This window comes from Montipora foliosa, chromosome 3 (genome assembly GCF_036669935.1).
Source record: "Montipora foliosa isolate CH-2021 chromosome 3, ASM3666993v2, whole genome shotgun sequence".
NCBI classification, from domain to species: Eukaryota; Metazoa; Cnidaria; class Anthozoa; order Scleractinia; family Acroporidae; genus Montipora; species Montipora foliosa.
Window position 1 is genome coordinate 28,413,290 of NC_090871.1, and position 22,500 is coordinate 28,435,789.

The 22,500-nt window shown below is 40.0% G+C and overlaps 2 protein-coding genes across 2 annotated transcripts in view; one reads left to right on the plus strand and one right to left on the minus strand.

Annotated features, from left to right (window-relative positions):
- The window catches only part of LOC137997245 (lysophospholipid acyltransferase 5-like), a 288,814-nt gene that overhangs the window by 123,544 nt on the left and 142,770 nt on the right, over positions 1 to 22,500 (plus strand). The gene's annotated exons all lie outside the window — the stretch shown is intronic.
- The window catches only part of LOC137995518 (intermembrane lipid transfer protein VPS13D-like), a 147,994-nt gene that overhangs the window by 54,893 nt on the left and 70,601 nt on the right, over positions 1 to 22,500 (minus strand). Inside the window, exons 37-53 of the mRNA XM_068841053.1 lie at positions 18,794 to 20,175; positions 17,285 to 18,026; positions 16,527 to 16,722; positions 14,815 to 15,037; positions 13,498 to 13,723; positions 12,234 to 12,447; positions 11,179 to 11,312; positions 10,388 to 10,466; positions 9,663 to 9,820; positions 9,122 to 9,368; positions 7,692 to 7,931; positions 6,998 to 7,125; positions 5,421 to 5,519; positions 4,060 to 4,290; positions 1,847 to 2,003; positions 933 to 1,120; positions 275 to 356 (exon numbers count right to left, since the gene is read on the minus strand). Coding sequence (XP_068697154.1) covers positions 275 to 356; positions 933 to 1,120; positions 1,847 to 2,003; positions 4,060 to 4,290; positions 5,421 to 5,519; positions 6,998 to 7,125; positions 7,692 to 7,931; positions 9,122 to 9,368; positions 9,663 to 9,820; positions 10,388 to 10,466; positions 11,179 to 11,312; positions 12,234 to 12,447; positions 13,498 to 13,723; positions 14,815 to 15,037; positions 16,527 to 16,722; positions 17,285 to 18,026; positions 18,794 to 20,175 — 4,726 coding nt within the window. The remainder of the gene's footprint in view (positions 1 to 274; positions 357 to 932; positions 1,121 to 1,846; positions 2,004 to 4,059; positions 4,291 to 5,420; positions 5,520 to 6,997; positions 7,126 to 7,691; positions 7,932 to 9,121; positions 9,369 to 9,662; positions 9,821 to 10,387; positions 10,467 to 11,178; positions 11,313 to 12,233; positions 12,448 to 13,497; positions 13,724 to 14,814; positions 15,038 to 16,526; positions 16,723 to 17,284; positions 18,027 to 18,793; positions 20,176 to 22,500) is intronic.

Sequence of the window (22,500 nt, forward strand, 5' to 3'; positions counted from 1 at the left end):
GTTTTGATAGTACATAGATAAGCTCGTAAGGATGGTCTGAACTAGACTTGAGACTGCACTCCGGCTTTTTTAAAGGAAATGCGTTCCCATGGCCACAAAGCAGGCTACTTACACTGAACTTAAACCCGTTCACATCTGAAGTAGGGCTCAAGTGTACTTAAGCACTAGTTACTATGTTAGTGTGAACCTACCCGCTTACCAGCCACCCGAAAATTCGAGTTAACAAGAGTTTCTACGATTGTATGTATATTTGGAGAAAAATAAGCTAACTCACGCTGTGCGCTGAATTCCATAAGCGGTATGTCGCTATCACCACAGTCATCAATCAAGCAAACACAAACAGTCCCAGCATGTACCTATACGACAGCAACCAAATTCACACAATCCATTTACGTACACCTATAAAGCGTGCATTACAACATTTTTGAATATGCTGATCAGGTTAGTGAAGTATACTTGTTACTTGCTTAAAAAAAATTGCACTGGCAATAACTAGTGTACGGATATAAAGTTGTGCAAGTATTCACTTGGCAAGTGTGGATAGTGCCGGAGCCGAAGTGGGTCAAAACACCCAACTTGAAGGTTTCTGTCATTAACTTCCTGCATGCATCACAAATAGATAAATTATACGCTCTCAAAAGAACCAACGACATGGTTAATAAAGCAAAAAGATAAAAGCCATTAGTGTTTACTATTGAATCAAAATTTCTAAGCATGACTACGAGGAAGAGTTCCCAAGGTCAGGAAAGAGATTATTACGCCACCGAGTTCCAAACACTTCATAGCAGGCTGGAAAAAGGTTGTTTTATGTCTACTGTTTTCACATTTTTTTTCAAGGTGATTCTTTTGTGTTTGTAAAAACAACGGATGCACATGAGCTTTATAAACTTTCTAACAGGTAGTCAACTCCCTATGGAGTGAAGTCCCTTCACCTCAAAACCGGCAAACTGCCAGCCTTGAAGCCCTTCTTGTTGTTGCACCGTGTTCGCAATGTGAATTGGTGTAGCATTCTCAAGCAGCCACGTAGCAGAGGCCTCCAGTCGACCAGACGTGGCTTGAAGTGCTTTGATACAATCTGATTCTTTAAATCCCAGCTCCTGAAGGCGCTTAACTGACATGGCTGAAAAATGAAAGAGAATGCAACTATTAATCTGCACTCGCGTGATCAACAGCAATGTTTTTCAACGAAAACAAAGAAAACGTTTGCATAATAATAAAGTTCAATTCACGGAGGATTGGATCAGGAGACCAACATGCAAGGCCGCCATTTGTTTGGGGACCCCAGCATGGCGGCATGGCATTTAAAATAATGGGACAAGCTGGATTGGAGTCGTCAATATCTGCCTAAGGGGTGTTTTCAAGACCAGCATTATGATTCCTTGAAATTTCGAGTGATTTACCTCTTTTGGTAAAACTGGCTTTAAAAACAATTCATCTCAAAATCATAAAATAACTCGATCAGGTGCAACTGCTTGGGCGAGTGTAGTACTAAGAAGGACTGCTGCTTATGGCATTAAGTGACTGATGAGTTGCAGTTTTGCAACGCATGTTCAATTGTGTATTTTAACGAAGAAAATTGAACAAAATGCCATGCAGAATGATGAAAAACCACCATTAAAACATACAGATATTGAATAATTGGTAAAACACTTCCTGTTTTTCCTCCGTAAATTTATCGTGACTGAGATTTCGACAACCTACGCGGAAGTTAAGGCACTTTTAAGGAGCGAAATGAATTTCAAAAAGATTTCCAAGGACTTTACTGAAGGGGAATGGAAAGGGTTCTCGAAATCCAAGGGTTTTCAAGGCACGTAGGCGCCATATTTAAAAAACACTGTCGTCTCACCATCAAAGTCGTGCTTCGGAATCTCATCTTTCGAACCTGAGATGACTTCACTCTTAATAGCCCTGTTCAGTTGCTTGGAAACTGATTCCAAGATGCTTAGGTACAGCTTGTAGTCATTGTACGAGACTCGCATGGTCAGTGGGCCCTGGACAGTTACCTGAAATCAGTGAAAGAGCGTTAATTAATCAACTGTATTTGAACTTGGTGAGAGATGTGCACGGCCACAATGGTGTCACCAGTAGACCATTAGTCAGTTGCTTGTGCGTTCCATAAACCTGAGGTATAAACGGAAACAAGGATGGAGACCAACTCGTTTCGATGTAAACAGTGCTTCCACTTACACGCCATGCTACCAACCACACAACTCTTCTTTCTTTAGCCTCTACGCTTATTCCGGGAATTAGGGAAGATCCGGGTTCTTCATTGTTTTTGGAGGGAAGTGGACGAATTACGGTTGTTGATGTTGTTTTTCGAATTGCTGAAACGATCTTCAATAGACCAATTTCGATATATTAAAATTCAATCCTAAACAAAAGGCATCCTCTCGAGGCTCTGGGGAATAAATAAAGGATTTGTATGCGTTTATTCCCCAGAGCCTCGAGATGGTGTCTTTTGTTTAGGTGTGAACTTTAATGTTGTACCCAATTCAAACCCTTCGGGAATAAAACATTTTGTTCCAGGTATTTCCGCTCCATATATTTTCATGTCATTTAAAGGGGCTCTGTCACGTTATTTTAGGGTGTTTAAGGGAAATCTTTCGTTACTCACCAGTGTAATACTCGAAAACGGTAATGTGGAATTCCTTTACTGATAAAATTATCGTTACATCACAAGCAAGATGATTCTGAGCAAAAACGACCTTTACCCAGGGATTCCAGGCTATTTGCCATAAACTTAAGAAAGGTCGGGCCGATTTTTTTAAAGATTTACCCAAATGCATTCCGTTTTCAATCTTGTCCATTCGCGTCCACCCATGATTCTCTTTCCTTTTGCTGTATTTGTTTTGTGTTGTTCGACAGTTTTAAGTGGTTATTGCAATGTTTCATTCTACGTTTTGGGCATTTTGAGCGTAATGAAATGACGGCATTTTGGGTGTAATGAAATAACATCATTTTGCGTGGCAAAGCCCCTTTAAATGTGAATGCTACATTATAATGCAAATACAATACTCAAAGAATCTCAACCACGGGAGATCTGAATTGGATACAACACTGAGTTAAACGATTTGGTCTATTAAAACATTGAACACATAAAGCGATTATGTGACGTACAAACCAGGCCTCAGACTCGCTTGAATATTAGGCTGATGTAAATTCAAAATAAACAAATTTCGTATATTTTTAACGTCAACGGAAAGGATTATGATTCATGGTTCATTTTCCTTCACACTATTTCCGAAAAAAAGTGTATTGATAAAAAGTTAAGAAAGTTAGGTTCTATGGAATAAATAACTACAGCAGCTAAAGTAAATTACAGTTATTAAGGCGCTGTTATACGCTGCAATTTTTCGAGCGATTTGTCTCGCAATGCCATGGCGAAACAAGTTGCACGAAACATTGCCAAATGTAATAACAGCCAAAAGCGTTGCGAGACAAGTTGCAGAAACCGTTACGGAAAATAGAATTGAGTCTACTTTCCGCAACGCTTCAGGCAATGTTGCAACGAATTTTTCAGTCACTGCGTAGAGTAACATCTGTCCTGCAACTTGTTTTCACAACGGTTTGCGGCACCAGCCAATGCAAATGTTCCTTTCATTTCATCTGATCATAGAAAACGACACAAGTTGCAAGAAACGATGCCTAGTGTAACACCCATGAAGTAACTTGCTTTGCGACGTGAGAACTTTTGTCGCAACAAATTGCGAGACATTGCAAGGAAGATTGCATGGAACAGTGCCATTACAATACAAGATGTGTGTGGCGGCCAAAGTAGCATACGCTTTAGAGTTGGCCACCACCTCCTTTACAAAAAATAAACAAAACAGAGTTCGCCATAATTAACAATAGATTGTTGATTGTGGTAAACTACGGGAGGATTTGATTACCAACATGACATTATCTGTAGATCAAATGTATTTGAAACAGGAACTTTAATGTCTAAGAAATCGGGCAAAAAAACGGAAAAAAAGCACACAACATACAAACAAACAAATAAGCAACGAGCAGAAAACGAAAAGCAAGCAAGGACAATTCTTCACAGTTTTTTCGACTCACCTCCAGGCTGGGTAGCAGCTCCTCAGCAATGTCTAATAGCCCAGTAGTTTTCCTTCCTTTAGGTCTCCTGGCATTGTTCAGTTCAATCAGTGCTGATGTAGGATCTATGATCGACAGAGCTGTCTCTTCTTCACAGGACAACACACATGAGAACATTTCCAGGCTTTGGACGCTGCAGGAAAGCCACTTCTGAGTGTGAAGGTGGGGCCGCCAAGCCAATACAGATGTTACCTGAGGACAAAGGGTCGGATTCGATTCTAATTTGCGACTGAGTTCTCCAGCTTTAGTTTCATTACTAACCGCAAACCAACCAACCTACGTTTTCATTAAGCTCTGAGATCAAGCTAAGGTTACATCGGTGGAAGGTACACGCGTTCTCTGCGTTGCAGCATAACTGCTCCCCAACTTCATGCACCCTTTGAAGCTGCCTCGTCCCTGCCTGTCACTGAAAGGGCTTTATAGCTCATCCACTGCCTTAAGGACGGTGCCTACTATTGTTATTGCGCATACGTTCTGCGCATCTCGAGACACTCGGATTTCCTATCGGCGGTGCTTATTAACACAGGAATATTTTTGCGCGGCTCAAAAGTATTCGGAGAAAGCAGAACTTAGCAAGTGCTCTTGGTATCCAAAAATGAAAATTGGGGGTAACCATGCATTTTTCAGAGATAATTAAGTTTCAATTTGGAAAAGAACGCCATACATTGCTTTGTATTTTATAGCTTTTTACAAATATTGTTGAATAAATATCGTCGAAAAATGCTTGGTTACCCCTAATTTTCTTTTTGGATCTCAATGTCACTTGTTAAGATCTGCTTTTCCCGCATATTCAGTAAACCCCGCAAATACCTTTGAATTAGTAGGCACCGTCCTTAATTAAGATGACCACAAACCCTTCCACTCTTGTGCCACTGATAATAAAACTTCCAATACCACTGCTGCGGCACTTAGCTTCACTTTTGTTTCAATTTCGCGTGCACTTAAAAGCCATTTAAACCTCATATTTCATCTCGAACGAAACATATTTTTCCTTGACGTTGGCATTTAGTAGACAAGAAGACCTCGTCTCCCCCCATACTACTAATGGCCTAGAAAAAGGCAACACTTGTATAGGCGATCTTGCGCAAATTAAAGAGCCAATAAAATCCCATAATTATATTATTTCATCTCGAACGAAAAGTATTCCCTATTAATAGTATTCAGTGGATGAGTACAATGTATGTCCCCCTGTACTTCTAAATGTCTCGAAACACCTTTATGGGAAGGTCTTTTTACAACAGGATTTAGCCAATCAAAACAGTGAAATTGACAGTGTTAGTTAATATGGACTCAAAAATCGTTTCCCATTTTCAGTTACAAACCTTCAGGACAACAGCATGCGTGTCCAACGTCTTCACGTTCTCTAAAACAACAAGCTCTGTTCCTGAAATATTCAGCTTCATCTCGAAAGTTTTTGCGGCCTGAGACAAAGAGATGACGAAATGTCGATAAAAACCGCCGCGTGAAAAAGCAAAGACATTCATGAGAACAGGAAAGACCAGGAAAAAAACCACTTCCGTCGGAGCGAACTTAATCAAAACTGTTAACATCCAAGACATCAAAAGCAAGAGGTCTCTCTTGATGAAACGTCAATACCGAAAACAACGAGTTTGAAAGCTCTTGTTTTGCGTACTTTAGGAAATTACCTATCGAGTCAAAGTGCTAAAAAAGTATTCGCATTGCCATTGTCGAGGTTTTGGACACCAGGCTTCTCAGTCAGTCTCTAAACTAAGGCTAGAGTGAGAGTGACTGTTGTAATCAGGAGAGTATGGCGCTACAATCGAATCGAGTATTGAGCCCGGGAGTTGAAAGCAATTCTTTCATTTCGCTTCCAACTACCGATACATCACTTACGATCAAACGAAAACCATATCGTGATATTGCTTTTCCTTTATGCATTACCATGCTCTATGACTGATGATTGGTTAAAAAAATGATTGAGTGATTGATTGATTGATTGATTGGTCAAAAAAATCGCATGCCACTATCTCAGTTGATTAAAGGCAAAAAATTTGACTTGTTTGCAAGTTTACCCATATTTGCCTTGCGTTATGGTGCACCTATTCTCACTTACGTCCCGAAATTGTATTGTAATGGACAACGATTTTGATAACCGTCAAAGAGTTGACCCTCGCTCTTCTCTCCAACTTCAACATCACTCGGTTCCGGAAATGATTCAGAAAATGAATGTCACGAAAGTGTCCCCTTAACTCTACTCCTCAAGTTAGGATAACCAGTTGAACTTACCCCCCCCCCCCCCCCTCCCCCCACAAAAAAACATAACGCTGGCCCATACAATGACCTTATTAGGGACCTTTACATTCTAGGACGAGGACGAGAACGAGTACAAGTTTTAACTGTTTGTTTTTAGCGAAAATACTAAGGAGATTTACAACCCGTACGATTAATCTTACTCTTTGTTAGCAGTATAGGTTGCTCAGTTATTCTTACTGCTGTTACGTGGGCCTTTTTGCTGATCAAAAAATGCCAAAACTGCTACCGTGTTGTTGACTTGTTTTGACACGACGACATTTTTGCAAAACCTCGTACTGAAATGACTACGGTAACACGTTTTTCCCGCCAAAATGACGCTGGTTTGCGCTTGCTTGCTGTTGTTCTATGAGAAAATTTGGTACTCGTAGTCGTTCTCGTCCTAGAATCTATAGCTCTCTATTGCTAGAAATAGGTAGTAAATGCTTAGACGTAAAAGGACACTTCGCGTTGGATATCAAAATAGGTTGTGCATCAAAAAACGTATATTTATGGATGAAAGTGCGCCAACGCGCTTCGTAACGAGAGATCTGCCGATCCTGACAAGCCAAAGTAATTACACTGGAATTGATTTTACGACTTCAAACCAATTTATGAAACAAAACAAAGGCACAATTCTTCAAAGAACCTGAGGCTGTGGTGGTACTTCGCATCTGCTCGCTACTCCTGATGCAGATGGTGGCGGAGTTTCATATATCTTGATTGGACTGGGATCTTCTTGGGTATGAAGTGGCATCTCTTCTTTTGGAGATGAATCTGGAATTGTAAAAAAAAAATCATAAAAGCAACTATTGTCTTTTTAATCTCCAACACCCAGGCCGATTCCACCCGTGAAAACGTTTTGTTTAAAATAACATTCTTAACACTTTTATCCGTTTTTAATCAACGATTGTTTTTATCTAGTATTTAACATTCTTACCAAGTCTCACTTTTTGACTTGAGAATGACGTTAGTTGAACGTCGAAACGTCGTCGTCGTTTTCTAACTTTCTTAATGTTATAAAAAAAATCTCTTATCGCCGTTGTTTATCGTCAAATTATGAGTAAAATCGATAATTCAATTAATAAGAAAGACAGACCATTTATTATCATATTTCATCGCACTTTTATTCCAAAAGTCAGAAACAAAATCGGAAATTCGATAACTGTAAGGAATTTACCCATAGTACGCCTATGGATTGATATCAAAAGCCAAACGTTATCTCCCGTTCACGTCGCGTCTATCACGTACTCTTCAAAAATCACCTAAAACCTTGGTTCAACGTCCTGTTAGCGAGTTTCATTCGAATGAATATCACGAAGGTAAACAGTCCATTGGCGTACCTGTGTTGGGCTTAAACATCTGACACATGATAAAGTTGTACAAATCTAGAAGGTAGTCTGTAATGAGCATGATGCGACTGTGATTGAAAAGGAAAGTCAACAGAGTCTTCTTGGTTGTGTCTCTGTAATGAACTTCAAACTGGAGAGACTCTTCATATTCTTGGGCTGATTCCGCTTGTGATCGTCTTGGTAATAGAACTTCAGTGAAGATACACGACTCCAAATCGTCCAGATCCACACCTTGCAAGACAGGTAAAACTGTTAAACAGCACCGGAAACAATAGTAATAAAACATCATATTATATCATACATTTTTATTTACCCTCGGATTTTTAGAGTAGGTTGGTGTAGCTAATTTCTCCGAGCATTTACCCTCCCAACCATGATACACCACAGAAGACAGACCACAACACCGGGAACTACATGCCCTGCTCTTTGCGACAAGTGTGTAGGTTCGGAACCGTCATCGGATCCGTACTTTTCAGCACCGACCGAGAAAAAAAGATTACTAAGATATTCATTATATCTTTGAGGTTATCAGGTGCGCGGAAGAGGAAACTAGTTGAACTCAAGCGGAAGGAGGTTCAACTGCCACAACGATTGCGGCGCCAAAACCCGAACAACGAATAAATCTTCTTCGCTTTTTGAAAAAACAGTTGCTTGCAAGATTCAAACAGTTTTACAAGTTTAAAAGCTCATGAAAAACTTGCTAGAGAAAGTTCTACCAAAATTTCAAATTTAGCTGGCCATACTGTACAATACGGCCCGCTAATTTAGCCAATCATAATGCACGTACTATCTGAGAGATATAATAATAACCGCTTACTAACCGAGCGCGAGGGCCGTACTGGGGAATATTGGCCCGAGGTCGTGGCAGTACTAAAGTATTAAATATTTCTTTTCGTTTCAGATTGACAGCCTTTGCCTCAACAATCCCACTCTACTGAGGTAAGTATACAAAATAATGGGCGCTTAGGAACAAGCAGAGATTGTGATACATAAATTGCAAGATGCAAATGGAAAATTCATCATTAAGTTTTATAAGCACTGAAATTAAATACCATTGATAAAAAGTTACAAGTGAAGATCGCACCTCACAATCTTTTTTTTTCCATAAAATCTTTTGGAACCCACTCACAATAAGGCCACATAAGCCACAGCAGACAAAATACATGTACAGATACTCAAAAGCCTGGATTTTCTTTTCAGGGCAAGGCCCCAAGTAAAAGGTCTTCATTAGGAGAGAAAGTTTAATACCATCACAGCAATTTCACTCTTGAATTCAATTTGAAGAAAATTGGCTGAGAGGAACAATGAAAAAGCCTTTTTCTTACAGTGAATGTACAGAAGCAAATTATAAACGTAATTACGCTCGCAAGTGCCACAGTATTACTAAACACAGCATGTTATGAAGACATGAAGTTGATTACCTTTCTGTCGGGTATCTTCAAAGATGACCTCCTGGGACACCAAATCAATTGTCTTTGACCAATCAGAAAATGACTCGAACTCAAACTTGGATTTAATGAAGTCTACCTTGGCCAGGGAGGGCAGGTGGCTCAGGTCGCCACTCTGCTCTGGGCGCTCAAACAGTTGAACAGGAAGCAATTCCACGCTCACATTGACAAGATCAATCCTCATTCGCAAACTTGTCCACACTTCCTCTGTCTCTGGGGGCTTCAAGGAATAAATTTTATCACTTGGTCAGTCACAAACAAAAGTACGTCACGGCAGGTTCTAAAATGAAGGTACCAGAGCAGAGGGGGAGTAAGGATGGCCCTGTGGTAAGACTCGCCACCTCTTCGGACTCGCGGGATCTCATCCTAGGTCTTATGTGGGCTGAGTTTCAGTCAATCTCAATGTTACTAGGAGGGTTTTTCTCCGGGCACTCAGCAAATTCACATCATGTATATTAGGTAACGAGACGATATCTGAAGCTTGAGGAAGGAAAAACGAAGTCAAACGATTTACCTTTCCCAGAGGATCTTGGATGACAGAGGATGGTCTCTCAAATTCCTCAAGTGGCTCACCCAAATTTTCTCCAAGCATCCCAAGAATGAAACAATATTGAGAATAATCCAACGATGCACAAACTGAAGACAAACGGCCAGCAAAATTGAAGTCTGGGACTAAAATATGAAGAAGAAGAAGAAGAAGAAGAAGGGCAAGTGAAATTGAGCATCACTTTATTGTGCTTCAACTTTGTGTTCATACGAAAAAGCTATCGCTTTTGATATTAAATGCAAATCGTTTAGTGTAGAGACCCTCCAACAATTTTAACTATTTGTTTTCTCGAACTATACCGTATCCCTGAAATTATTTAAATGGCAAACTTCCGTTGCTCGCGATAGAATAAAATGGAAATTAATTGTCAGTCCAAAAAATGTACGACACATGGCTAAATGGCTTCTTCCTTTTATTTAAGTCACTTTCCTTATTTTTAAATATAATTTTATATCACTGTAGCCCTATTTGCGGAATCGCCACTGATTTAACTACTGTCATACAAAACAATGCACCGAAAGATTCCATCTACCAATGGCTTAAAGTTAAAACGATACAAAGAAACCAAGGGATAAATTCCCTTTGCTTCATTCCCGCAAGCTTTGACGACAAGCTGAATATTTAGCAGAACTGCTTGAAAAAAAAAACCCTATTATATGAGATCTGTGGTCAATACATGAAGCAATGCTTACCAGCTCTACTAAATGCCCAGTCCAAGTTGCGTTCGACGGTCAGGTTCAATCTACATTTCTCCTTTAGCAATTTCAAACCCTGTAATGCACCAGCATTATACACATTTCAGAGTGGCACATCTTAAACGTCTTTATCAGTGGCATCAGAATGCATGAGCAAAAGTTTTGATATGCAATAAAATGCAACCCATAACTTTAAGGTATTGACTGTTTTTCGCAATTTTCGCTATGGTTTTGCATTTATACATCACAAGTAATCCTTTGTGCGGACCAGTCAGAGGCGTTGTGTTTATCATCACACCCAACCGGTTGGCCATTAATTGTCGGGGCCCGCACTCTTAACTTAAATAAAAGCGCGAGCAAAGGCCAAAAGAAGGATCAGTAATTCACATTATGGATTTCTGCACCTCTTCTCGTTACTTGCAATGATTGAATACCCACAGCCTGCTCCTGTCTGACCTCATAAATACGTCGTTAGAGCAACAGTGATCTTATCCGGGGTCCAATCCCAACACTGAGGTCCTTCTGTGGGTCCATTCACATTACAAGGGCCAACTCTCAGCGATGGATCATACGGGAAAAAAGACTACTTAAAATGGATATTTCTGTTGACATTTAAGTCCTACACGGACAACATTCAAATAAACAATATTGCAAAATCCCATTTGGTCACCACCTTCTTCCACTCGAGTTTCCCGAACCATCATTTTAATTTGAATTGCTAGAGGATTTCAAAACACTATTCTACAAAAAAATTCAGAGTCAGAGGTTCCAGTATTAAAACACTGCACCTGGCTTTTGTAGGAGAATTCTGAAGTTGCTGGTTGATTAGTAGTAGCTACTCTCACAGCTGTAAATAAATCCATGTCCACCAATTCAATGTGCATGCTTTCAAGCAAGCAGATGTGTTGAGAGCGGTTAGAACCTGGACAAATGAAACAAAAGTAAAGTCCAAAGGATCCAAGTTGCCATAAACATTGCGAGGGGAGGGGGTGGGGGTTTCTAAAAATGACAGAGAGAGAGCTTGAATAAGGTTATGGCGACTGGTTATAGATGTGTAAAATAAAAATGTACACTGGCAATGCCATTTTGTGTTTTGTCCCGTTAACTTTTTGGCCAGGATTGTAGCTAAGAAGATAAGAAGATAGCTACAAAGACACCTTGGAAGTGCAGTGGCCCTAACTAAGACCACCGATCCACAGACAGTGATAAACTCATCGTGCTGGTAAACCCCACAACCCAGCACCCAGATATCCAGATGCCAGTCATGCTAGATGAGTAGAACAGGAGAACTGAGGAGGAGGAGAACGCTCCACTACACCTAACATTCATGATGAAAGCATTGTAGTCCTTCTTTACAGATTTAATGGTGGTTCCGGTAGTCCAAATACATTTTGGTACGTCTTTACCGTGCGTCCGAAGAAAAAGATGCGTGGAGAATATGAGCACTACCCAATGACCTTTTTGTTTTTATGATAAAAAGTGTTTATAAAAACGTTGAAACTGATCTAGATAAAAATTATTAAAAACTGAATTTTCGACTGCAACTGCGGTCTTCATCAGAGTGACGAAAATATGCTGTTCGACAGTAATATGCTAAAACTAAAATAAGAAGTTACTTTTCCCCTAGGGCTTCAATAATGTCTTATAGACAGAAGGGAATGGCTTCTGCTCGTTCACCGCATTTTTGTCTAAATTGATGTTTTATTTTTTTTGATTAAGAACCATTCTATGAAGTGACCAAGCGGTAATCGAAAAGATAATGTTTAACGTAAGTCAGTGTCCCTGCTTGAAGTCTTTTATGACAAGATAGTGGCAAGATGGCAATTGTCTCCGAAAAACTTACCAAACTCATTTTGAGATTGTGCTCTTGGCCTGGCGTTGGAATATCCAAGCGTACCAGAAGACCCTTGCCAAAGGAATTCATTGCCTACTGTGAGGTTACCAAGGTCAGCCACCAGCATGTGAGAAGACTTGGCCGAGCGAGGCACAAGGATAACTGGGTTACCAGCCTTGATGTCAAGTGCCACTCTAGTGCCTCTTGAGAACATCCATGAGACCTGTAAGCAAATTACTGTCCTTTATGAAATCTTCTCCTCAGGACAAGATGGGAATGATAGAAGCCAATTATGCAACCGACCTGCTAGTATGAGTGAAGATGTCAGTATGAGAAACCACGAAATCTTATTGAACAAAATTATTGTTAGTATAGGTAATCACATGCAGTTTGGAATATATAAGCACAAATAATTTTTTTTCAAAGAAATTTGTAGCCATTGAAAAAATTCACAAGTGCCTATTTATTCCAAATTGCACGAGAACATCATGTGATTTCTTGTTAATATACATGATAAAATTCGAGATGGTTAAGCAGAAGAAACGCACGCGTATCACGCAATCAGGAAAAAATTACGCCACCCAGGGCTCGAGTTTGATTTCAAAACAAAATATTTAATTCGCTAATTCACATTTCTAATAAACCAATCAAAATACATTTTTATTTGCCCTGCATTACAAATTTGCACTAATGTTACACGTTTTTGCACTGTGTTAAAGCAAAACTGCACTGCTTTTTTAGCCAATCAGAACTGACTAATTTTTTCGTGTATATTATTAAGCACGTAATTGCAGTGTTCTTACAATTCGCTTTTGGTTCAAGGACTTACAAGACACGGACATTCTTTCTCAACACTCACTATGCAGCATTTGCCTAAGCCAGAACCTCGCACGACCCGTTCCCCCAAAATTTTCAGGGATCAATATTCTTATTTTGTCTGGGGTTGGGGTTGTTGAAGTTTGGAAATAGAGATAACATGCTAATTTCTTCAGCAATGTGATACATAATTTCAAGAACTACTCTTGATTGTGAGCTATCTACCATAAAGTGATTGCATGTCACTGATCTCTCTATATTCAGGTAAAACAAGACAGCTGTTTTATAGTTGATTAAAAAGGGATCAAAAAATCATAAAAAGATGATTAAAATAATTCGAATGGACCACCACTAAGTTACAGCAACCTCCTGGGAGATAAGCCATTGAACAAACTTCAGGCGTTGAACGCAGTGAATCAATTGATACCGCAGTCTGAAATCTCGGTCTGTAACATACCTCATTTCCCTCAGAAACAGCTCTCATCCTTCCCAGCACCTCCTGCAGTTGCAAATAATGCTGAAAGAAGGCAACCAACTCGGTCTGAAATCGCTTGGTATGCACATATTGCACAGATGACATGCGCAATGTAAGGCGCATGTCATTTTCCCTTTGCAAGTGAGGATCTGGTGTACCATACTTGAAGAAATCAAAACTCAGAGCTTCCTCTCCAAACGTTATAAATCTGATGGATGCAAAAAAATGTTACTTTCATTTCTTTTCCTTGATGCCTGTCGTGAGGCACAACCACATGTCAATGTCTCGTCCTCCCCGACGAGAACTCTTATGAACAGTAACAGCAACAAAAATCCCTCGAGTTCCCAAATATACTGCTAATTCTACAAGGTATCTAGTGAAGAGGAAGCAAATGTTTTAGGAGTGAATGCATTTTGGTTGTTCCTTGTTGTAGGTTTTGAATGAGAATCTCAACGATGATTTAAGACTTAAATATTAAGCACCTGGAGGCGCCATTTTAAACATCCAAGGAGCCTTCAGATCAGAATATCAACCATTATTTCAAACGAAGTGCAGCAGTAGATAGCAAAGATTGAATTGGATTGAAAGTTGGAAAGATAATCCTAGGGGGTTACGCGGAATTTTCCTTACGCAAATTTTCATAGTGTTCTGTAAGCGTCCACAGTTGATTGACCCATATGTGACTGGGCTAGCCCTTGAATTGGGAATATTTCATTGTAGTCAGATCGCGTTCTTTTCTTTTAACTTTTTGAGTTGTGCATTTTAATTTCAATTTAATTGTTTTCTTTTTCAAATCTAACTCTCGATTAGCCCATATGTTATTGCAGGTACATGTAGACATAACTCATATTCCGTGTTATAACCCTTGTAATGACCATCTGTAACTGTTCTGTGAACGAGTGTAAACTGCCCTGTTTCTGTCTCAAAAATATGCCATAACAGTCCAAAATTTTTTATTTTAATATTAAAAAACAAATTGATATTAATACAGTAGATTAGTTACCCACCTACATAATTATAATATTAGAACTAATATTACTAATACTAATAATATAATACAACTAATTAACACTAACAATTCAAGTACAATTGATATTACGACAAACTAGAACTAACTGTTAACAAAATATAATGTAAATAACATATCAATTAGTGTTACATACGTCACATATAGAAATTGAATGAATATTATTAAAACTTAAGCATTAAGCATTTACGAGAGGCGACACTATCCATTTAGCTTCAAAGAAGTCCTTTGCTTTTTAACTATGCAGACTTTGGGAGTCAATCAACACTTACTTTTCCCGATACAAATTTCCGTGTGGGGACATATCTGTCACTGATAAACTGGAGAGTTTTCCTTCAGCCGCAAAGTTTCCATCATGCATGTTTATGTGCGTAAAAAGCCCAAAAGCCTTGACTCTGGCGATGGGGTACCTTTTCTTGCTCAATATCAAAGTCAACGCTGACACTTGGAACTTGACATCTGTGTTCACACTATCCTCCTCTGCGTTGTCCACAACTTCAAATACACAGGAATACGTATGTCAGGTGGGAGAGCAAAATCCCCCATAAATAGCCCCATTCCGATAAAAATTATTTGAAATCTATTATTAGTTCTGAGTCATACTGTGTGGTTGGTTCAAGGACGACACCTTTTTTGTCAGTTAGCGTGAAAGTGGACCACGCGGTCACGGGAACAACATATTAAAAATCACCTTCGGAGCTTTGGCAAAATATGAATTTAAATTTCAAATAATTGTCATGGGGCACAAGCATTCGCTCTCTTGCCTTTAGTTTTGAAATGTGATATTTGATTTCTAATTTCTTAACCAAGACCTCAAATTAGAGCAGTTTTCAATTGAGTGTCGAAAGTAATTAGCTAATTACTTTGGTTTTGCATCTACTTCACTCAGTGATTGGTTCAAAGTTTTCGCGCCACTTTTTCAACCAATCAGAAGTGAAACCAAAACCAATTGTGGCTCGCGCGTGCATATTTTCCCGCCTTTTGTGTCGGCTACGTGTAATTACTTCGAGTTTTGATTGGCTTTCTGGATTGTTTCCGTCCTTTTTGATTGCTTAAAGTAATTACTATGGTTTTGGTTTTACGACACTCATTTCAAAACCGCTCTAGTTTAATTAATCTCAAGTAATTTAATAACAGAAACTTCCCATTTGGACTCGCCTTAGTGGAATTGAAAATGATGTATTGGCACATACCAAAGCTGGGACTTAAACAAACAGTTGGGATAGAGAAGGGTGACCTCCATCGGCAAAACTACCCCACTTCCCACTCCTAGGACGTGACATGCAAATTCAGCTGCTGCAACCTCGTTCCCAGGGTCTCTCTTCTTTGCCTCCAGAAGAGAGACCCTGGAAACGAGGTTGCAGCTGCTGCCCTAGCAGGCATCTACACTAGAATGCTCCCAAAAAACATCAAAATCATACGTGACAGGATTTACAATAGAACTACTTACCTACAGTATAAATAGCGTTCACACAAGTGGACCATTGAAAATTGAAGGTAAGAAGACAATTTTGTATTACTAGTACGATCTCTACTCGCAGTTCAATTAAAGCCTTAAGGTAGAAATAGGGCCCTCAATTACCTCCAGCATATTACGAATATTTGCAAGTATTTAAACTTTTGTCTGGTTGTTAGTTAACATCCAAAATGTCCAATTGCTGGTCTTAAATATTTAATAAGAGTAACGTTCACCAATATTAGGAATGCTTTGAAGTACTCCATTATTGCTATCATGGTAACCAATAATTACCGGTTCTCAAGGCCAGGAACTTTTTTTTTTTTTCACTGAAAATCGAAGATAATAACCAGGGTTTCATATGGCACTTAACACCATATAGTATTATCAATATTTTCGTGGAATTGAAAGTGCTTTACTGCTAACGCCATAACCGAATTTGAAGAAGTATCATGAGGATCTCAAAACAGTGGACTGGTTATCACACTTAACACTGAGAGGACCTTAAGTACAATAACTGACACTTACCTTCCATATTGGAGTCAGACTGGTAGGAAGTATCCCAGTTAACTGAAGTAGAAGACGCAGCAACGGGACTTGTTGGCTCGGAAGTGCCAGGCTGTGGAGGCGCTCCAATTCCAAAGAACTCTAACACAATTACCCACGTTTGCAGATTTAGATTTGCTTCCAGGGAGTTGAAGTGTACTTCAATGAAGCGGTTCACCTGTCAATTTGAAAAACAGTACACATGTGATGACCAGGAAAAGACAAGGTCCAGCAGTTGCATGTGGATGATGCTCCTCTTGATCAAAAGTCGGATCTGATTGTCGCTTTTAAGGTGGGTTTATTAATGCCGTTTAAGCTATTGTTCAATAATATTGCTATCTGTTTTTAGGACCCAAGCAAAATTCTTGAAATACAACCGTATGTAAAAATATAATAATATATATAAAAAAAGGTTCTGCACTTTTGCTTTACTTTACCAAAGGTTCTGAACACCTTTCATCATCTTTTCTTTAGCCTACTTCTAATCTCTTCAAATCAATTTAAATTGAATGTTATTCAAAAACAATGAGAATAATGTCCCTAGCCTTAACGTTGAGGGAATTAACGTCCCTAATTTTTTTTCGTCCTGTGACAACCACGCCAGACGTCAGAATTTAATAACAGCAAATATTTATCAACGAATACACCATTTTCATATAACAGCAAACTCTCGTCCCTTGAACGTACATGAAGACCTGAAAACAACGAGTCCTTTAAATAATAAAGCACACGGCTCTTACCGAAGTGTATTTCGTGGTGAATTCCTCATCTTTCTTGTCAATCAAGAGAACTTTAACATGCACAAGGTTACTTTCCTTGCTTTCTATCAAGGCAGCACCCGATGATGTATCATCTAGAGATCCAGCACTCTCTGTGGGAAGAAAAACCGAAGGCATGGAAGAAGACTTGTCATTCTTTAAAAGAGGACGTAACGGAGCAAGTGAACGATATGTAGCTTGCCTGGGAGAGAGGGAAAGAACGTGTGGTAAAGACGAAGAGAATCTTTGATTTAACCCAGCGTCAGACACAACAGGACAAGACGAGGAAAGACTTGAAGGGTACGCGGAAAGCGAACGTTCCAAACGATATTGACGAGGAGCTGAAGAAGAGATGAGATTACGATAAGGGGATTCTGATTCTTGAAGTAGATCTTCAACAATAAGCCCACCAAGAGAGACATCAACTAAAGTCACAGTTGGTCTGGTATGCTCATAACTCAGAGAGAAGTCGTAAAACACGATGTCCACGAATTCAAGTTCAACTTTGTTGAGTTCTCCACAAAGCTTGATGCTCAAATGTGGTATTTCGAAGAGTGCTCGCACTGGAGTGGCATCCTCAGATTCGAGTTCAAAGTCATTGGTTGATTCATCATCGAGATCTTTGGAAACACTTTCTCCAAATTTCACATTGGGAACAAAGGACACTCGCTTGTCAGGCAACACTTTGTCTGGGATGCAAGCTTCCAAATTGGCAGTCGATGAGCTGCAAAAGAATAAGAAGTGCCTCAGAAAAAAACCGCTTCGTGGAAACATACAGATGTCAGACGAACCTGTCCTTGGGTTTGACAAAACTAAGCACCCGTGAATTCTGCATGATCTACAATTCTATAGTCTGGTTTACTTGAATTATTGTAGCTAAAAACCGAACATCATAATATCTTCAGCAAATGAGAAAAAACTATTTCCCATGAATCATACAGTTTGCTTTTTTCGTTTTGAGCGGAGTTTGCTTTTACTGGGCTGCATTGAAGAAACAAAGATAACCAAATCTTCTTCCTCTGAGATTCAATATTGAACTGCTTTGCATTCCAATTTTGAAAAACTTCTCAAAAAATAGTTCCATTCTTCTCAGCATCTCGTCGTGGATCAAATAATTTCTGGTTTTGAATGTTTTACGGTTCATTAAAAGTAAAATTTGAATAGAAAATGACAAAAGAAATCATCTTCGCAAAGGTTTAAGAATATTAATATCTCAGAGGGGTAAACCATTTGAGGTTAAAGCTGCAAGTTGGTGCAACAATGTTATCCAAACATCAATGATACGAACGTTGCCAAAAAAAGACTCTTTGCAAACCTGCAAAGAAGACTTTTCTCCAAACAAAGTCATCAAACTTCTGTTGTAATACACTATGCCTTCTTTCATGACCCAAAACGACATATTTATTTGCTTTGTCTGTTTCCTACCTGTGATGCACACAATTACGTGATGTGAAAATATCGACTGTTTCACCAGGCCATGGTCTCACCTACCTTGGAGAAAGAGTGCTTGGCGATAAGGAAGGAGTTGCCAGTGATGGTAACTGCATTCCTGCAGGTGGCGGAACATGCATCTTCTCATTGCTTCCACCAATACTGTCAATTGTCTCTAGTAATTGGCGATACGAGTACGTGGAAAGCTCCAGTTGGAAAGGAGTTGCAACTTTGCCAGAAATCTGAATTGTAGGTTTTTTAAAGTTCATGGGGAATCCTAACTGACCAACATCTTCAGAACGACGATCAATGATAAGCTCAAACGTTGTATTGTGAAGAATGTGAGAGCTCGAAGGTTTTGACGAATTGATGACATTTTTGCCCGTAAATGACCGGTCATTTGATGAAAAGGAAGTTCTCCCTGATGATGCGAGTTCTGCTAATGAGCAGTACAGACTCATGTCTTTGATTTCAACGAACAATCGATCAGTATCAAATTGAACGGTGGTCAGATGTCCGGTATCACTTTCCGTTTCCATAACTTCCATCAAGTGTGTGTTTCTGATTGTAATCTTACCCAAATGAGCCACAAGCACCTCTGTGCTAGACGAAGACTTCGGCAAATGCACAACAGGTGAGTCTACTGTGATACAACAGTAAACTCTTCGATTTGTTTGAAGAGGAACATTGTCAACGAAATCACAGCTATCCAGGAGAATGTTACCGTCATTTTCGAAGAACAAACTGCCTTGGCGACTTCCCAAGCTTCTTTCATCTTGCCCACCGCTTTTTGCAAACGAAGAGGACAAGTAATCAAGCCCTTCTGCCAGGGCTCTTTTCTTGCTAACAAGTCCCATGGCCACACTGCTAGCAGCCTGACGCAAGCTCTCTCCGAACTGTGCTGCATAAACAGCATAATCCCCTGCAGACAACAAAAGCTCCGAAAGGAACCTGTGAGTGTGGGTATATTGAGCAGATGCCACATGTACATTTAACTGAATGTTTCTCGTTATTTCCGCAATATCAACATTGCTGTCGTTGGATGGCTCAACGATAAGCCCTGGGCACTTTCCACCTTTCTTTGGAATGAGAAGTGTAAATGTAAAAGCTCTTTGATCATTTGGGCCATCTTGCATATCCTCCGGTACTGACCACAAAAATGATGGCTGCCTCAAGGACAGATCTCCCGTGGACAGACTTCCACAAGTACAAACCGAGCGGTGCAAAGAGCCTTCAGGAGTGAGGTCAGAGATTCTAAAGCCCCCAAGAGATCCATCAATTCGCTGACTTTCCGCAAACGATGCATTCAGTTGAACTTCACTCACAGAAACTTCAGCAACTTTTCGAACGGACTTCATTCCATTTACCTTAATACTCCTTATCACCAAAATATCAATAGATTTAAATGATGCAGTGACCTCCGTGACATCAGACCACGGCTCCTAAAAGGAAAACAATGGCATCAATTAGAAATCAGGTGAACCACAATATGCTTATAAAGTAACGATGAACTGGCTGAAGCGTGGATATTACTAATTTTCTTAAAGCCGCTCTTTCCGAATGTCATGTATTTTATAAACTGCTAAATGGTGGTCAGCTGACAAGTTTATCTAATTTTGTTAGGAAAGGGGAGGACTGGCCAGTTCTTGTATCTATTGTAAATTAAATATCGTCTCATAAGATCCAACATCTGTAAATTGTACCTTACAAATGGCTATGACGCTTCATTGGAGAATGGCCTATAGAATGGCCTATAGAATGGCCTATACCTCAGCTTACGGAAAACTTCTCTCAGACGTTCACACTCTTCTGAAAAATGCACCCAAGATGATGATAGCCGGTGCGCACGATCAAGCATTGTGACGAGCAAGCCATGCTTGTAGCGGCTGTCCACATGGCTATGATAGTGCAGGAGTAGCCCTGTGTTTGTCGGCTTGACGTAAACCTTTGTTTCAACACATGGTGCGCGATTTAAAAGCTGTACCCCAAGGAAAGGGAGCATCCCATTTTTCTCTACCTCCATAGTGAAGCTCACGGCGCTATGGGCGTGGTTCAGAGTATCCAAAAATTGTGTAGCCGCTGCCAGATCCGGCATCCTGACTAGAGTGTCATCTACGTAGCGGCGGTAAAATTCTGGGAGTTTTCCTTGACTTTTTAGGGACCCTTCAATAGAGCAAATAAATACATTAGCCAAAAGGGGTCCAAGGGGAGATCCCATAGCTACTCCATCGGTCTGTTCGTATAGGGCCCCGTCGAACTGAAACAGCTGCCCCTTTGTAGCAACGTGCGGAAGATCAACGAGATCAACGAGAGGCAGCTGTTTCAGTTCGACGGGGCCCTATACGAACAGACCGATGGAGTAGCTATGGGATCTCCCCTTGGACCCCTTTTGGCTAATGTATTTATTTGCTCTATTGAAGGGTCCCTAAAAAGTCAAGGAAAACTCCCAGAATTTTACCGCCGCTACGTAGATGACACTCTAGTCAGGATGCCGGATCTGGCAGCGGCTACACAATTTTTGGATACTCTGAACCACGCCCATAGCGCCGTGAGCTTCACTATGGAGGTAGAGAAAAATGGGATGCTCCCTTTCCTTGGGGTACAGCTTTTAAATCGCGCACCATGTGTTGAAACAAAGGTTTACGTCAAGCCGACAAACACAGGGCTACTCCTGCACTATCATAGCCATGTGGACAGCCGCTACAAGCATGGCTTGCTCGTCACAATGCTTGATCGTGCGCACCGGCTATCATCATCTTGGGCGCATTTTTCAGAAGAGTGTGAACGTCTGAGAGAAGTTTTCCGTAAGCTGAGGTATCCGAATCACCTTATTGATTCCGTCATCAACAGGTTTATCACCTCGAGAGTCGCAGTGGACCAACCTAAACAGCATACCGATGACGCCATCCGGATAGTTATCCCCTATAAAGATCAGGATGCTGCAGCGTCTGTCAAACGACAACTTAGAGATCTTAGTAGCAAGGTGCAGAAGACCATTCAACCCGTGTTTACTAGCCGCAAGCTTAAACAAGATCTAAGCTTGCGTGAGCCCAAGCCTAACATCGTAACCCAGCAATGCGTTGTTTATTTATTCAAGTGTGACCTGTGCGATGCAGGTTATGTCGGGTACACAAAGTGCCACCTTCACACGCGCGTTGAGGGACACCGTCAAAAGGCGTCATCTATTTACAGGCATTATTGCAAAGATCATAACACTGCTGTTCCGAACAATTTCTTAGCACGCTTCAATGTAATCAAGAAATGCACGAACAAATTTGACTGCCTTGTTAATGAAATGCTGTGTATTCAATATCTTAAACCAGCATTGAATGTACAGTTGGATTCTCTTCGTGCTAAAGTATTCATGTAATTAGCTTGGCACTCTTTTATGCAAATTCGTTCTAACGTAGCCTTTTTACAAACCGCATTTTATCTTTATAACCTTGATAATGGCGCAAGATGCACCGAAACGTCGGTTTCTTTCACTTATATTTCTTGTTTCATGTATTTCTAAATCGTTTCTTATAAGAATTTTACAATACAATACAATACAATAAACTTTATTTACAGAGGGTAATCTGTTAACTCTAACAGTTATCTAACTTGCGGCCCTCTACTACGTTCTCTTCTAATTTAAGATAAGGCTACTGTATCTATAATCAACACGCAGAAACGAAAGCAGACCTTCAAAGGCAACAAACAACGAGGATTTCAAAACTTATACCTGTAACATGAGCAACATCTTTTCAAAGAAAAAGGTCAAAACG